Source organism: Hemiscyllium ocellatum, chromosome 50 (genome assembly GCF_020745735.1).
Source record: "Hemiscyllium ocellatum isolate sHemOce1 chromosome 50, sHemOce1.pat.X.cur, whole genome shotgun sequence".
Classification (NCBI taxonomy): domain Eukaryota; kingdom Metazoa; phylum Chordata; class Chondrichthyes; order Orectolobiformes; family Hemiscylliidae; genus Hemiscyllium; species Hemiscyllium ocellatum.
In genome coordinates, this window is record NC_083450.1 from 189,133 (window position 1) to 207,049 (window position 17,917).

The 17,917-nt window shown below is 51.0% G+C and overlaps 1 protein-coding gene across 1 annotated transcript; it reads right to left on the minus strand.

Annotated features, from left to right (window-relative positions):
• Nucleotides 1-469: 469 nt before the first annotated feature.
• On the minus strand, nt 470-4,466 carry snapin (SNAP associated protein). The gene is made up of 4 exons (XM_060820638.1): nt 4,309-4,466; nt 4,036-4,082; nt 1,423-1,541; nt 470-1,168 (listed from the first exon to the last, which is right to left on the minus strand). Exons 1-4 carry the CDS (start codon nt 4,428-4,430, stop codon nt 1,067-1,069), a joined length of 390 nt encoding a protein of 129 aa, XP_060676621.1. The 5' UTR covers nt 4,431-4,466; the 3' UTR covers nt 470-1,066.
• Between the last annotated feature and the right edge of the window lie 13,451 nt (nt 4,467-17,917).

Here is a 17,917-nt window from a genome sequence, read left to right on the forward strand (position 1 = left end):
ATCATCACAAAACATTGCTGATGAAGGGCTCCAGTTCGAAACATCGATTTTCCTGCTCCTTGGATGCTGCCTGACCTCCTGTGCTTTTCCAGCACCACACAACAACAACAGGCGAATGATCTACCCCGGGTCTTCGTTCCCATCTTGTTTGTGTGCTTTGACGCAAACTCAAGCCAAGATTTGGAAACAAACTAACCTTTGCTTTTTTACATAATTGATTGAGGTGCTACCAAAATTATGACTGTATATGAAAACCAGGATGTTTTGAGAAGAAACCAAGTAAAGACACGTTGAATCCAGAATTCTACTTTTTCCTGACTCAGTCCATAATTAAAGTTTGGAACGTTCACTCCATGAAGTACTTCCTAAGGACATCACGACCAATTATAACTTATCCAATGTAGAAGAGCCAAAATGAACCTAATTATAATAACCTCAAAATGCAGTTTTTGTAACAGGACAGACTATATTACCAATTAGAGGAAAGGCTTTAGTTCTTGCTGGAGAAATGGTCAAATATGAGTCAAACAGAATCAGTATTGCTTGGATTAACATTAAGGAAGTCTTTTAAATACAGTTTGTAAATCAGCATTGTAGCAATGGTATCAGGGCAGTCACTTGGAAGGGATAGAGCTCCATATTCACTTGGACATTAATAAGCAAGAAGTGTCACATGTAAAAGCTGCAAAAATTAAATCTTTCTCCCCTGACAGGTGTGACATTACTCACAGTAAGTGAGCATTTGATAAACTTCAGTGCATGTTATATTTAAGCTCAATGCAGTGGTCTTATAATTCCATAATTCAAGTTTGTCCAAACAGACCAGACCTCAGATGAAGTTTATTTGGGCTGTACCAAATGAGGCCTCTGTGATCGATAACTGAGATTAGGAACTGTACACTATTGTGATAGGTTTGAACCTTTACCCACTTCCACTCCAAATGAGCTATCAATTAAATCTTGGTTTGTGTGCTTCAAGCATCATGCTGAGTGAATCGATAGACAGGTCAATGCATCTTCACTAACGGCAGCAGTTTGTGGTCATTTGGATTTTCACAAGCGGTCTTCATTTGCTTGGAGAACCAGGAAGTAGTAATCCAGACTCCAGCAAGGCTTTACGACGAGCTGTTTCCTTCGCGACATTGTGGTTTAACCGTCTCAGTCGTTCCTACGAATTGTTAAAAGACAACTTGTAAGACAACACATATTTCTGGGGAAGTTATAAAACAGGAGTTTTCCTCCAGACAATTCCCTGCAATCCCAGGCTAAAAGACAACAATCTCCCACTGATATTAAACATTCCCAAGTTTCTTCAAACTAATCACCGGTCTGCTCACTGAAACTCTGTACATCTAACAATTTACAAACCTGCCAACTCTCGCTGACTGTAAAGGCTCAGGTGACACCACCAGCTGGTCTTACCTGGGCATTCTGCAAGATGTTGTTCACAAGCACCACTCTCCGCCTGGCATTCAGCAACTTTTTAACGTATGGGTCCAGGTCAAGTGACACTTTCTGGTCTTCATTAATCCTATACAATTCTGAACAGAAAAAGAAAAAACACCAAAACAAACACTGGCTTCAAACATATTCCAACTCAGAAACAACCTTCTCATTGTGAACATATCAACAACAATTAATCCAAGTGTGAACTGTGAAAACAGAATGAAGTTTTCAGTTTGCTCACCCACAGCGGGTGCTAAGGTTTTCACTATGACAAAATTTGGAAGTAGCTCATTCAGAACAGGAACTTGCACTGTTGTCTTACTTAGCCAGAAACTGAGCCCGGCTGTTGCTGATCAGGTCAGGTCAGGTCAGAAACTTGGTTATCCAAAGCAGATCAGAATTCTATCAGGGGATTTCACCTCAGCACAACTTGAATCTAGAAAATGAACCCAAATCAACCCATGACAGAGGGCTGGGTCGAGATTCCCTTGGCTGAGTTCAGAACTGTGTCATGTTTCCCTAGTCAAGACATTCTCTGCATCTCTGGCCCTCTGCCACCTACCACACCCAGGACAAAGTGATCATAAAATGATTGAAGAAACAAGCAGAGGTCAGACACTAGATTTCTAGATTTAAGGTAGAGTTTAATAGGATGAAGCAGAGACGGTCTGCAGTAATCTAGGAGCTCTGCTGGAAGGCAAAACAGAGGCACAGCGAGGGTATTCCAATAAACATTTGATGCTATTCAGGGGCAGCTGGAACCCATCACGAGGAAATATTCCACCTCAAAAAAAATCAAGGACATCTGAGGAGATATGGGACAGCATAAAATTAAAATAAAGGCTTATAAAAGCAATTAGAACAGTATGGATATCACAGAATAGGACAAATACAAAAACCAAATGGTTGCATTACAGTGGCTAAAACAGATTAAGAAAACAAACTTGCAAGGGACAAAGAGAAGGAGATTTTACAGTTACCAGAGGATCAGATACAGGGTCTAAACAGAATTAGCTTGAGTAAATAATCTATAATGAGGAAATTAATGGAACTGAAATTAATGGGACAAATCCCAGGATCTGATTAACATCTGTGAACAGAAACTAAGAGGATAGGGCTGCACAGTGTTCATACCAAAACCTTTCAGACAAAAGCAAATTACTGCAGATGCTGGAATCTGAAACCAAAAGAGCAAATGTTGGAAAATCTCAGCAGGTCTGGCAGCATCTGTAAGAAGAGAAAACAGCTGACGGTTCAAGTCTAACTGACCCTTTGTCAAAGCTGTTATAGACTTGAAACGTCAGCTCTTGGTTTTGAGTTTGACCGGGACAACAGTGAACAGCCCGGGAATTCCTAGAGGCATGGCCCTCACCCACTGATTCAATCAACAGACACACCGACCCGGACCCGATCTACTGGCCCCTGCAGCGGGCAGTAACTGACAGCCGGGAGCGGCAGAGACAAGCCGCTGTAAACACCGGGGGAATCAGCACAGAAGCGCTTCACAGGAGGCTCCCAACCACCGAGAGTGTGACCGGGACACACACTCCCAGCTCGGGGGGGGGGGTAGAGACACACACACTCCCAGCTCGGGGGGGGGGTAGAGACACACACACTCCCAGCTCGGGGGGGGGGTAGAGACACACACACTCCCAGCTCGGGGGGGGGGTAGAGACACACACACTCCCAGCTCGGGGGGGGGGTAGAGACACACACACTCCCAGCTCGGGGGGGGGACACACTCCCAGCTCGGGGGGGGGACACACTCCCAGCTCGGGGGGGGGACACACTCCCAGCTCGGGGGGGGGACACACTCCCAGCTCGGGGGGGGGACACACTCCCAGCTCGGGGGGGGGGGGGGGGACACACACTCCCAGCTCGGGGGGGGGGGGGGACACACACTCCCAGCTCGGGGGGGGGGGGGGACACACACACTCCCAGCTCGGGGGGGGGGGGACACACACACTCCCAGCTCGGGGGGGGGGGGGACACACACACTCCCAGCTCGGGGGGGGGGGGACACACACACTCCCAGCTCGGGGGGGGGGGGACACACACACTCCCAGCTCGGGGGGGGGGGGGACACACACACTCCCAGCTCGGGGGGGGGGGGGACACACACACTCCCAGCTCGGGGGGGGGGGACACACACTCCCAGCTCGGGGGGGGGGGGGACACACACACTCCCAGCTCGGGGGGGGGGGGGACACACACACTCCCAGCTCGGGGGGGGGGGGGACACACACACTCCCAGCTCGGGGGGGGGGACACACACACTCCCAGCTCGGGGGGGGGGACACACACACTCCCAGCTCGGGGGGGGGGGACACACACACTCCCAGCTCGGGGGGGGGGGGGACACACACTCCCAGCTCGGGGGGGGGGGGGACACACACTCCCAGCTCGGGGGGGGGGGACACACACACTCCCAGCTCGGGGGGGGGGGGGACACACACACTCCCAGCTCGGGGGGGGGGGGGACACACACTCCCAGCTCGGGGGGGGGGGGGGGGAACAGAACCACAACGAGCCCCGAGCTACAAACCTTCACACAGACCTTTAACCCACTCTCTCCCCCCCCGGTCTCACCTGCCGAGAGATTGTCGATTTGTTCCCGAAGATCCAGCTGACTCTCCCTGAAACAAACGGAAGGAAAATGAGGAAGAGACACCGGCCCCCGCTCCCCGGCCCCCGCTCCCCGGCCCCCGCTCCCCGGCCCCCGGCCCCCGCTCCCCGGCCCCCGGCCCCGCTCCCCGGCCCCCGGCCCCCGGCCCCCGCTCCCCGGCCCCCGGCCCCGCTCCCCGGCCCCCGGCCCCGCTCCCCGGCCCCCGGCTCCGACCAAAACCCAAACCCCGGCCTCACCTCACTCCCTGAACCTGATGATCCACCTCCTCCACGGCGGGTCTCAGCAGCTCCAGGAGGCCTCCCGACAGGAGGCTTCTCCCCGACACCGAACCACAGCCACCCACCTCAGGCATCGCCATGGCCGCGCACTGCCCGCCGGGAGGAAGGTCAGGCTCCGCCCCGCACTGCCCGCCGGGAGGAAGGTCAGGCACCACCCCCGCACTGCCCGCCGGGAGGAAGGTCAGGCACCACCCCCGCACTGCCCGCCGGGAGGAAGGTCAGGCACCACCCCCGCACTGCCCGCCGGGAGGAAGGTCAGGCACCACCCCCGCACTGCCCGCCGGGAGGAAGGTCAGGCTCCGCCCCGCACTGCCCGCCGGGAGGAAGGTCAGGCATCACCCCCGCACTGCCCGCCGGGAGGAAGGTCAGGCTTAACCCGCACTACCCGCCGGGAGGAAGGTCAGGCATCACCCCCGCACTGCCCGCCGGGAGGAAGGTCAGGCTTAACCCGCACTGCCCGCCGGGAGGAGGGTCAAGCACCACCCACTTCACCCCGCACTGCCCGCCGGGAGGAGGGACAGGCTCCACCCCCCGCACTGTCGGCCATCCCGCCCTCCAACGCCCCGCCTCTAACACATTGCCCCTCCCCCCCCCACACACACACACACACATACACAAGTTTGTGGGTGAATTTGTACTCGCAGAATTATATTTCATTTTGCTGAAAAGCTGCATGAATCCATGTAACATTCTGTAATACCCTCACACACCCTCACACAGACACCCTCACACAGACACCCTCACACACACACCCTCACACACCCTCACACAGACAGCCTCACACACCCTCACACAGACACCCTCACACACCCTCACACAGACACCCTCACACAGACACCCTCACACAGACACCCTCACACACCCTCACACAGACACCCTCACACACCCTCACACAGACAGCCTCACACAGACACCCTCACACAGACACCCTCACACACCCTCACACAGACACCCTCACACAGGGCACCTCACACAGACAGCCTCACACAGACAGCCTCACACAGGGCACCTCACACACCCTCACACAGACAGCCTCACACAGACACCCTCACACACCCTCACACAGACAGCCTCACACAGACACCCTCACACACCCTCACACAGACACCCTCACACAGACACCCTCACACACACACCCTCACACACCCTCACACAGACAGCCTCACACACCCTCACACAGACACCCTCACACACCCTCACACAGACACCCTCACACAGACACCCTCACACAGACACCCTCACACAGACAGCCTCACACAGACACCCTCACACACCCTCACACAGACACCCTCACACACCCTCACACAGACAGCCTCACACAGACAGCCTCACACAGACACCCTCACACACCCTCACACAGACAGCCTCACACAGACACCCTCACACACCCTCACACAGACAGCCTCACACAGACAGCCTCACACAGGGCACCTCACACAGACAGCCTCACACAGACACCCTCACACACCCTCACACAGACAGCCTCACACAGACACCCTCACACACCCTCACACAGACACCCTCACACAGACACCCTCACACACACACCCTCACACACCCTCACACAGACAGCCTCACACACCCTCACACAGACACCCTCACACACCCTCACACAGACACCCTCACACAGACACCCTCACACAGACACCCTCACACAGACAGCCTCACACAGACACCCTCACACACCCTCACACAGACACCCTCACACACCCTCACACAGACAGCCTCACACAGACACCCTCACACAGACACCCTCACACACCCTCACACAGACACCCTCACACAGACAGCCTCACACAGACAGCCTCACACAGACACCCTCACACAGGGCACCTCACACAGACAGCCTCACACAGACAGCCTCACACAGGGCACCTCACACACCCTCACACAGACAGCCTCACACAGACAGCCTCACACAGACACCCTCACACACCCTCACACAGACAGCCTCACACAGACACCCTCACACACCCTCACACAGACAGCCTCACACAGACAGCCTCACACAGGGCACCTCACACAGACAGCCTCACACAGACACCCTCACACACCCTCACACAGACAGCCTCACACAGACACCCTCACACACCCTCACACAGACAGCCTCACACAGACAGCCTCACACAGGGCACCTCACACAGACAGCCTCACACAGACAGCCTCACACAGACACCCTCACACAGGGCACCTCACACAGACAGCCTCACACAGACACCCTCACACAGACACCCTCACACAGGGCACCTCACACAGACACCCTCACACAGAGCACCTCACACAGACACCCTCACACAGACACCCTCACACAGAGCACCTCACACAGACAGCCTCACACAGACACCCTCACACAGGGCACCTCACACAGACAGCCTCACACAGACAGCCTCACACAGGGCACCTCACACAGACAGCCTCACACAGACAGCCTCACACAGAGCACCTCACACAGACACCCTCACACAGACAGCCTCACACAGGGCACCTCACACAGGGCACCTCACACAGACAGCCTCACACAGAGCACCTCACACAGACACCCTCACACAGACAGCCTCACACAGACACCCTCACACAGGGCACCTCACACAGACAGCCTCACACAGACAGCCTCACACAGGGCACCTCACACAGAGCACCTCACACAGACAGCCTCACACAGAGCACCTCACACAGGGCACCTCACACAGACAGCCTCACACAGAGCACCTCACACAGACACCCTCACACAGACAGCCTCACACAGACAGCCTCACACAGAGCACCTCACACAGGGCACCTCACACAGACAGCCTCACACAGACAGCCTCACACAGAGCACCTCACACAGGGCACCTCACACAGACAGCCTCACACAGGGCACCTCACACACCCTCACACACCCTCACACAGACAGCCTCACACAGACAGCCTCACACAGGGCACCTCACACAGACAGCCTCACACAGGGCACCTCACACAGACAGCCTCACACAGACAGCCTCACACAGGGCACCTCACACAGACAGCCTCACACAGGGCACCTCACACAGAGCACCTCACACAGACAGCCTCACACAGGGCACCTCACACAGAGCACCTCACACAGACAGCCTCACACAGACAGCCTCACACAGACACCCTCACACAGGGCACCTCACACAGACAGCCTCACACAGACAGCCTCACACAGGGCACCTCACACAGACAGCCTCACACAGACAGCCTCACACAGACACCCTCACACAGGGCACCTCACACAGACAGCCTCACACAGACACCCTCACACAGACAGCCTCACACAGACAGCCTCACACAGACACCCTCACACAGGGCACCTCACACAGACAGCCTCACACAGACAGCCTCACACAGACAGCCTCACACAGGGCACCTCACACAGAGCACCTCACACAGACAGCCTCACACAGGGCACCTCACACAGACAGCCTCACACAGAGCACCTCACACAGGGCACCTCACACAGGGCACCTCACACAGACAGCCTCACACAGACAGCCTCACACAGGGCACCTCACACAGACAGCCTCATACAGACAGCCTCACACAGGGCACCTCACACAGACAGCCTCAGACAGACAGCCTCACACAGACAGCCTCACACAGGGCACCTCACACAGGGCACCTCACACAGACAGCCTCACACAGAGCACCTCACACAGACAGCCTCACACAGACAGCCTCACACAGAGCACCTCACACAGGGCACCTCACACAGACAGCCTCACACAGACAGCCTCACACAGGGCACCTCACACAGACAGCCTCACACAGACAGCCTCACACAGACAGCCTCACACAGGGCACCTCACACAGGGCACCTCACACAGACAGCCTCACACAGGGCACCTCACACAGAGCACCTCACACAGACAGCCTCACACAGGGCACCTCACACAGCCAGCCTCACACAGACAGCCTCACACAGAGCACCTCACACAGACAGCCTCACACAGACAGCCTCAAACAGGGCACCTCACACAGAGCACCTCACACAGGGCACCTCACACAGCCAGCCTCACACAGACAGCCTCACACAGAGCACCTCACACAGACAGCCTCACACAGAGCACCTCACACAGGGCACCTCACACAGGGCACCTCACACAGACAGCCTCACACAGGGCACCTCACACAGACAGCCTCACACAGACGGCCTCACACAGAGCACCTCACACAGGGCACCTCACACAGACAGCCTCACACAGGGCACCTCACACAGGGCACCTCACACAGAGCACCTCACACAGGGCACCTCACACAGACAGCCTCACACAGAGCACCTCACACAGACAGCCTCACACAGGGCACCTCACACAGACAGCCTCACACAGACAACCTCACACAGAGCACCTCACACAGACAGCCTCACACAGGGCACCTCACACAGACAGCCTCACACAGACAGCCACACACAGGGCACCTCACACAGACAGCCTCACACAGACAGCCTCACACAGACAGCCACACACAGGGCACCTCACACAGACAGCCTCACACAGACAGCCTCACACAGAGCACCTCACACAGGGCACCTCACATAGACAGCCTCACACAGACAGCCTCACACAGACAGCCACACACAGGGCACCTCACACAGACAGCCACACACAGGGCACCTCACACAGGGCACCTCACACAGACAGCCTCACACAGACAGCCTCACACAGGGCGCCTCACACAGACAGCCTCACACAGGGCACCTCACACAGAGCACCTCACACAGGGCACCTCACACAGACAGCCTCACACAGACAGCCACACACAGGGCACCTCACACAGGGCACCTCACACAGGGCACCTCACACAGACAGCCTCACACAGACAGCCTCACACAGAGCACCTCACACAGGGCGCCTCACACAGGGCACCTCACACAGAGCACCTCACACAGACAGCCTCACACAGGGCACCTCACACAGACAGCCTCACACAGGGCACCTCACACAGAGCACCTCACACAGGGCACCTCACACAGACAGCCTCACACAGACAGCCACACACAGGGCACCTCACACAGGGCACCTCACACAGACAGCCTCACACAGACAGCCTCACACAGAGCACCTCACACAGGGCGCCTCACACAGGGCACCTCACACAGAGCACCTCACACAGACAGCCTCACACAGGGCACCTCACACAGGGCACCTCACACAGAGCACCTCACACATGGCACCTCACACAGACAGCCTCACACAGGGCACCTCACACAGAGCATCTCACACAGACAGCCTCACACAGACAGCCTCACACAGGGCACCTCACACAGAGCACCTCACACAGGGCACCTCACACAGACAGCCTCACACAGACAGCCTCACACAGGGCACCTCACACAGACAGCCTCACACAGAGCACCTCACACAGACAGCCTCACACAGGGCACCTCACACAGGGCACCTCACACAGACAGCCTCACACAGACAGCCTCACACAGACAGCCTCACACAGACAGCCTCACACAGGGCACCTCACACAGACAGCCTCACACAGGGCACCTCACACCTTCAATACATTATCTGAGATGACATGGCATCTATTGTTAACGTTCACTTGAGAATATAACTTTTTAAAAAAGTTCTGGGATTTACATGAAAGAACTGAAACCAACACGGTCATTCTAAAAGATGAGAGACGTAACTTTCAATATACAATTTCAGTTACATTACACTATAAATTCTGTGCCGTACGATCTTATACTCTACAACCACCTGATGAAGGAGCAGCGCTCCAAAAGCTAGTGCTTCCAAATAAACCTGGACGGTGTTTTGTGGTTTTTTTAAAAAAAGAACCTTACAGCACAGCAACAGGCCCTTCAGCCCTTCAAGCCTGCGCCGATCCAGATCCTCTTTCTAAACCTGTCACCTGTTTTCGAAGGGTCTGTATCCCTTTGCTCTCTGCCCATTTCATGTCACCTTAAATGACATTATCATTCCTGCCCCTACCACCTCCACTGGCAATGCACCCACCACCCTCTGCATGAAGAACTTTCCACGTATATCTCCCTTAAACTTTTCCCCTCTCACCTTGGACGTGCGAGCTCCAAGTGCGAGTAATTGAAGTACTAGTTTTTGGAGCACTGCTCCATCATCAGGTAGTTGTGGAGCAGGATCATGAGACACGGAATTTATATCAAATGATTACAGTGTCATGCAACTGAAGTGATATATTGAACACCTAGATTGCCATTAAGTCTTTCATCTTTTGAAATGGGGTACTGGTTTCAATTCATTAATATGTAAATCCCAGAACTTCTTTTTAGTCACATTCTTGAGGCAGCTTAAGGTTTTATAAAAAAAAAGGTGACATCTCAGCTCAGGCAATGCATTAAAGATGTGAGATTAGAGTCTGTCTGTATTCCAATTTTGAGTCAGACTGGTTCTATTTCCAAAGTAGGAATTTATTAAATATTGTTTGGACTAACTGCCCGCAGATTGTGTGCTGTATCTGCAAATACACCCTTTCGACTTATAGAGTGCATGAAAGAGTGTCTGTGCATGTTCATGTGTTTGCGTGTGCATGCTTGGTACAGTGTGTGTGTGAGTGTGACAAAGTGTGGAGTGGGGTTACCTGTAGTGTGACATGAACCAAGGTCCCAGTTAAGGCCATCCTTATGGGTATCAAACTTTGCTATCAGACCCTCCTCAGCCACTCCCCAAGTCTGCTTTGGAGGATGGTCACCCAAAGATCCAAGGCCGAATGTCCCTGATGTGTTCCCCAGTTCCATGTCGACACACTGACACGTCTTGCAGTGGTTGCCATGACAGGGTTGTACGGTGTTGTGGTCGATGTCCTGAAGGCTGGGCAGTTTGCTACGAACAATCGTCTATTTCAGGTTTGGTGGTTGTTTAAAGTGGAGGCCTGGGGAAGGTCTTGTGAGGTGCTTATCCTCATCGATAATGAATTGCAGACTGCAAGATACAAAACATAGTTTCTCCGCCCGTGTCTGTCCCCTGAGGAGGTCATTCTGATTTATCACTAAGGCACATCTGAACTGGCAATCGATGAGTTGAGCATCGAATTATGATCTTATGAGGGAATCCTTCAGCACCTTTAGGTGACTGTTGTGTTCTTCCTCATCTGAACAGATCCTGTGTATGCGTCGGGCTCGCCCATAGAAGATGGCTGTTTTAATATGTTTATGATGGAATACCAACATCTCCATGTCCTGGGAGAAAGGTCAGATTCCAACACCCCCCCCCCCTCCCCAACCGCCCCCCCCCCATTGTCCACTGGGTGGTAGGTCTCCACTCTCCCTGCTCTCCCCACTGGTTCGAAGGTCAGGTTCCAACCCCCCATCCCCGCACTGCCCACTAGAAGGAAGATCAAGCCCGCCTTCCTCTGCCACAGGAAGGGGATAGGTAAACAGGCAGGGGCCGTGTTTTCCAGAAAAATGGTGGTCTTGCCTTTGGTCTGTGAGTCGAGTTCAGTGGAGCCCATTTTGCTGCAAGGTCACATTTCAATCCAAACCTGACTGTTCTGGGCAGAGCAGGGTCTGTCTGCACTGTCACCAAGAGAACAGGCTCTGGGCTGGTAAAGATAAAACAGAATTCATACCCAGACAGAGAGAGTTAAACAGATAAATAAATACAACATGTAACTCCTTCACAGCGATGTTCACTGACTACCCTCAAGAGTTCAGGTTGGGACTCTGCTTTCTTGTAAACATGTGTTAGACCTGAATTTCTTCAGCAATTTCTGTTTTTTGTATTGTTTCAGATTTCAAGGCAGCTGCCGGGGTTACAGGTATGTTGTGGGCTGCTGGCTTTTCCTCTAACAGCAGCTGATTGGAATAATCTGTGCCACAGACAAAAAAAAACCCTTCAGCTTCCCCCAAGTGAAAAACAATCACCCAATTATTGTAAAGCCATTTCCCAGTACTTGGCATCACCAGTACATATCTGAATACATTTTTAATGTTATGAGTGTTTCTGCCTCTGTAACCCTCACAATGATTTCCACGTCACCACCACCCTCTTTGTGAAAAAAATATTCTCTTCCCTCATGTTAAATCTCTCTCCTCTACTCACTGATCCCTCCACCAAGGGAAAAAGTTTCATTTTGTCTATCTTGTGTACCTCATAAAATTATAGTTTGTGCTCTCTGAGTCCTCTGCTCCAAGAAAATGACCCTATAGCTTTTCCAATCTCTCTCTTTGTAAATAGAACTTTACAACTAGTAAGTGAGGAAGTGAGACCAAAAGTAAGGACTGAAGATGCTGGAGATAAGAGTTAAAGGATGTGGTAGTGGAAAAGCACAGCAGGTCAGGCTGGATGATTCCTGATGAAAGGCTTTATGCATGGAATGCGTTGCCAGTGGTGGTGGTGGTGGAAGTAGAGTCATTAAAGACATTTAAGCGACTGCTGGACATGCACATGGACAGCAGTGGATTGAGGGATGCGTAGGTTAGATTATTTTATTTTAGATTAGGAATAATCCTCAGCACAACATCGTGGGCCAAAGGGCCTGTTCTGTGCTGTACTTTTCTATGTTCTATGAAATGTCAATTCTCCTGTTCCTTGAATACTGCATGACCTGCTGTGGTTTTCCAGAACCACACTCTCAACAGCATCCTGGCACCATCTCCAGTGCCATCGCATTACTCCGATATAAGTATGGATTCCAGAACTGCTAACAATAGTTGTGGCCTACCCAACATTAAGTGCATGGAAGTTATGCTGGAATTATGTAAACTCTTACACATCCAAATTCCTAGTAATGTGATTGCTCCTATTTGGTTTTTAAATTTAGTCATATGGCTTCATTTCAGGAACTTTTGAAACATCATTCCATCCTACTGATGTAAGATATTGCTTGATCATTGAATCCCTACAGTGTGGAAATTGAATTGAATTGAATTTATTGTCACATGTACCGAGACACAGTGAAAAGCTTTGTCTTGTGAGCAAATCAGGCAGATCACATGGTTAATTAGCATAGAGAGTAAATAATAGGTAAACAGCTGCAAAAACTAAAACACAGGAACAGGCGAATGTTAAGAGTTGAGCATGCAATCAGTATTCTAACAACAGTAGGGGAGGAACTGTTGCGAAACCAGCTGGTGCATATTCAGGCCTCTGTACCTTCTCCCTGATGATGGAGGTTGTAGAAAAACATTGCCAGGGTGGGATGGATCTTTGAGAATGCTGGCGGCCTTTCCTTGACAGTGGGCCTGGTAGATGGATTCTACAGATGGGAGGTTGGCCTTTGTGATTGTCCGGGCCGAGTTCCCCACTCTCTGTAACCATCTCCGATCTTGAATGGTACAGTTACCATACCAGGTAGTGATACATCCAAACAGAATGCTCTCAATGGCGCACCAATAAAGTTGGCAAGGGGTATTTGCCATCATGCCAAATTTCCTCAGCTGCCTGAAGAAGAGATATTGTTGGGCCTTTGTAACCAGTGTATCCACAGGAAGAGTCCAAGAAAACTTGTTGTGGGTGACCACTCCCAGGAGCTTGACACTCACTCTCGTTCCACCTCTGTGCTGTTAATGTGTAGAGGGGCACGAGTAACATCCCACCGAAAGTCAATAATGAATTCCTTGGTTTTGCCGGCATTGAGAGCTAGGCTGTTCTCTGCACTATCTTTCCAGGTCTTCCACCTGAAGTCTGTTTCATCACCATGTGAGATTCGACCGACTGTAGTGTCATCAGCAAACTTGTAAATGGCATTAGTCTGGTATTTGGCAACGCAGTCATGGGTATACAGTGAGTACAGCAGGGAGCTGAGTATGCACCTCTGGGGGCTCCAGTGTTGAGTGTTAGTGAGGATGAAATATTGTCCCCAATCTTCACAGATTGTGGCCTGTGGATCAGGAAACTGAGGATCCAGTTGCAGAGAGTGGGACGTAGTCTGAGATCACTACGTTTACTAATCAGTCTCAAGGGGATAATAGTGTTGAAGGCTGAGCTGTAGTCAATGAGTAGGATTCTTACATAGCTGTTCTTAGTGTCAAGATGTTCGAGGGAGGAGTGAAGGGCAAGTGATATGGCATCTGACATGGATCTGTTGGTGTAGTGGGTCAAGAGTAGTGGGGAGGCTGGTATTGATTAATGCCATGACCACCTAAGTTAGGGCCACTGGGCGGTAGTCATTGAGACATGCTGCATGAGCCTTCTTAGGCATAGGGATGATGTTGGCCCTCTTGAAACAGAGAAAAAGTGGCCTGCTGCAGGGAGAAGTTGAAGATATCCCAGAAGACCTCTGCTAGTTGATCTGTGCATGCTCTGAGCACATGGGTTAGTACTCCACCTCGTCTCATTGCTTTCCTTGGATTCACATGAAAGAAAACTGATCTGCCCTCTGATGCAGTGACTGTTGGGATAGGTCCATCAGGACTTGGAATAGGTGTACCCCTCTCTGCTGAAATTCTGCTCAAAACGAGTATAGAAGGCGTGGAGACAATCTGGGAGGGATATGTCATTTTCTAATATCTTACACTCTCTTTTTAGAACCTGTGATGTCATTCAGTCCTTGCCATAGGCGCCGGGTGTCTGTCTGGGTCTCCAGTTTGGATCGGTATTGGTCCTTGGCTGTCTTAATGGCTCTGTGACGGGTCATACTTGGATTCCTTATATTTGAGTAGGTCTCCTGATCTGAAGGCCTCACACCTGGCTATTATCACATTCTGTATGTCCTGATTCATCCAGGGTTTCCTGTTGGAGATCAACAGACCCTTCAGCCCAACAAGTCCACACCCACCCTCCAAAGAGTATCCCACCCAGACCCATTTCCCCCTAACCTATTACTTTACATTTCCCCTTTCCACCTAACCTACATATCCCTGAATACGTTGGGCAATTTAGCATGGACAATTCACTTAACCTGCACATCTTTGGATTATGGGAGGAAACCCGAGCACCCAGTGGAAACCCACTGAGACACAGGGAGAACATGAAAACTCCAGAGAGTGACCCAGGGCTGGAACCGAACCTGGGTCCCTGCCACTGTGAAGCAGCAGTGCTAACCATTGAGCTGCCGTACTGCCCCAAAACTGCAACGCCCCCAACTCCTTCACTGTGTTGCCTGAAGAACTTGTGTACCAGAATATTAAGCTACCTATTCTACCTTCTTTCAACTGTGTCTCAGTTACAATAATTACAGCAAACCCCATCTCTTAATCTGTGCCCTCAATTCACCTGCCCTATTTGTCAAATTTCTTGCATTAAGACAAATACCATCAAACCTTGCCAAACTCTCTTATGATTTAACTGGTCTGTAAGTTCTCTGCCTCTTGACTCCCTTATAAGGCTTCCAGGAAATTCCATCATAACGCTGCTCATCCCATTTTGCTTCAGGTGGGATTTAGCTACCCCTAAAATGTGGTTCCATACTCCAAAAACCAGTTTCAAAAGCTTTTGCACTGACCTAACTGTAGCCTCCTGTTGAATTGTTTGTTTGGTTTGCTCTAGTCACATGGCTATGCAACACCAAATCCCTTCAGAACACTTGTAGTCTCCATCCGAAACAAACAAGCTTCAAGCGCTGAATGAGTTGTGTTACAAACATACTTATATGTTAAGAAATGTCTCTTTTAACTTGAGGATTGATCATGATTTTAAGAAAATACATTTTCTCACCACTCATGCCTGTCCTAAATAGTTTTGTCATCTGGCTATGCTACAGCATTATGCTAACAGGAGAGACAGGTCTCAATCACAGAATTTGTCTGTCGTCTTACTGTTCAGTCCTAATTTATGGCTTATGCAAGGTTTGTAGCTCAGGTTGAGGTTTAGGGTGTAGGTTTGCTCACTGAGCTGTAGGTTTGATATCCAGACATTTCATTACCTGGCTAGGTAACATCATCAGTGGGGACCTCCAAGTGAAGTGAAGCTGTTGTCTCCTGCTTTCTATTTATATCTTTCTCCTGGATGGGGTTCCTGGGGTTTGTGGTGATGTCATTTCCTGTTCGTGGTCTGAGGGGTTGTTAGATGGTATCTAGATCTATGTGTTTGTTTATGGCGTTGTGGTCGGAGTGCCAGGCCTCTAGGAATTCTCTGGCATGGCTTTGCTTAGCCTGTCCCACGATAGATGTGTTGTCCCAGTCGAAATGGTGGCTTTTTTCAGCTGTGTGTAGGGCTAAGAGGGAGAGAGGGTCATGTCTTTTTGTGGTAGCTGGTGTTCGTGTATCCTGGTGGCTAACTTTCTTCCTGTTTGTCCTACATAGTGTTTGTGGCAGTCCCTGCAAGGAATTTTGTAGATGACGTTGGTTTTGTCCATGGGTTGTACTGGGTCTTTTAAGTTTGTTAGTTTTTGTTTGAGAGTGTAGGTGGGTTTGTGTGCTACTAGGATTCCGAGGGGTCTCAGTTGTCCGACTGTCATTTCTGAAACTGCTTTGATGTATGGTAACGTGGTTAGGGTTTCTGGCTGTGTTTGGTCTGCTTGTCATGGTATGTTCTTGAGGAATCTGCACACTATTTTTTGAGTAACCGTTCTTCTTGAATACTTATTCCCTTGTAGCCTTACACACGGATGAAAAAAGCCACCATTTTGACTGGGACAACACATCTATCCTGGGACAGGCTAAGCAAAGGCATGCCAGAGAATTCCTAGAGGCCTGGCACTCCAACCACAACACCATAAACAAACACAGATCTAGATACCATCTACCAACCCCTCAGAAAACAAACCGGAAATGACATCACCACAAACCCCAGGAACCCCATTCAGGAGAAAGATATAAATAGAAAGCAGGAGACAACAGCTTCGCTTCACTTGGAGGTCACCACTGATGATGTTACCGAGCCAGGTAATGAAACGTCTGGATATCGAACCTACAGCTCAGCGAGCAAACCAAATTTGTGGCTTATGTCCACACAGTCAATTATGAATGAATGGCTGCAGTTCTTTAATGAGATTTCTTTAGTCTGTGGATTTATCCAATTCTACAGCAATCTAGTTACTTCAGATGATGTTAGTCATTGAAACGTCTGATACAAACAACATCCTTTGTGATCACCATCTTTTATAAAGTGATAATTAACCCAAATTCATCACAGGTTAGCGTCCCCAAAAAATAAACCTGTTGAATCGTTGTTTAAACTGTGTCTCACAAAAACCTACACAGCCCCATCAACGTGGACACATTTTTTTGCATGTCACTATCTTCCTGCAGTACTGAAGATACTGAGGGGACTAGACAAGCTGAATGCTGAGAAGACATTTACCCTCATGGGAGAAACTAAACCTAGGGAACACCCATTTGAGATGGAAATGAAGACATTTTGCACTCAGTAGAATCTCTCTCCTTGGAAGAGGTCCAGGCAAAGCTGTTGGAAATTGTATAGATGAGTAACAGCTACCTCAGTTGGATGGACAGCTGATTGGCAATGCAGACTTACACCAGCAATGTGAGTTCAATTCAACGCGGCTGAGATTACCACACAGGATTCTCATTCTCAACCTCACCTCTCCCCTTGGCTGAAATGTAGTGATCCTCAGGTTGGATCACAACCAGTCATCCCTCTCTGGTCTGGTGTGACTAATGACTGCTTTCTAATCAAAGAGGATCAGGGGCAAGTCTCAAGGTGGAGTCAGGACCATAATCAGTTCAGCCATT

Excerpts from the sequence above, each read along its gene's own strand:
- snapin (XM_060820638.1), bottom strand. The coding sequence starts at position 4,430 with ATGGCGATGCCTGAGGTGGGTGGCTGTGGTTCGGTGTCGGGGAGAAGC. Across the intron at positions 1,542-4,035 it reads AATCGACAATCTCTCGGCAG|AATTGTATAGGATTAATGAA; the intron begins GTGAGACCGGGG and ends TTTTCTGTTCAG. Across the intron at positions 1,169-1,422 it reads ACATCTTGCAGAATGCCCAG|GAACGACTGAGACGGTTAAA; the intron begins GTAAGACCAGCT and ends AACAATTCGTAG.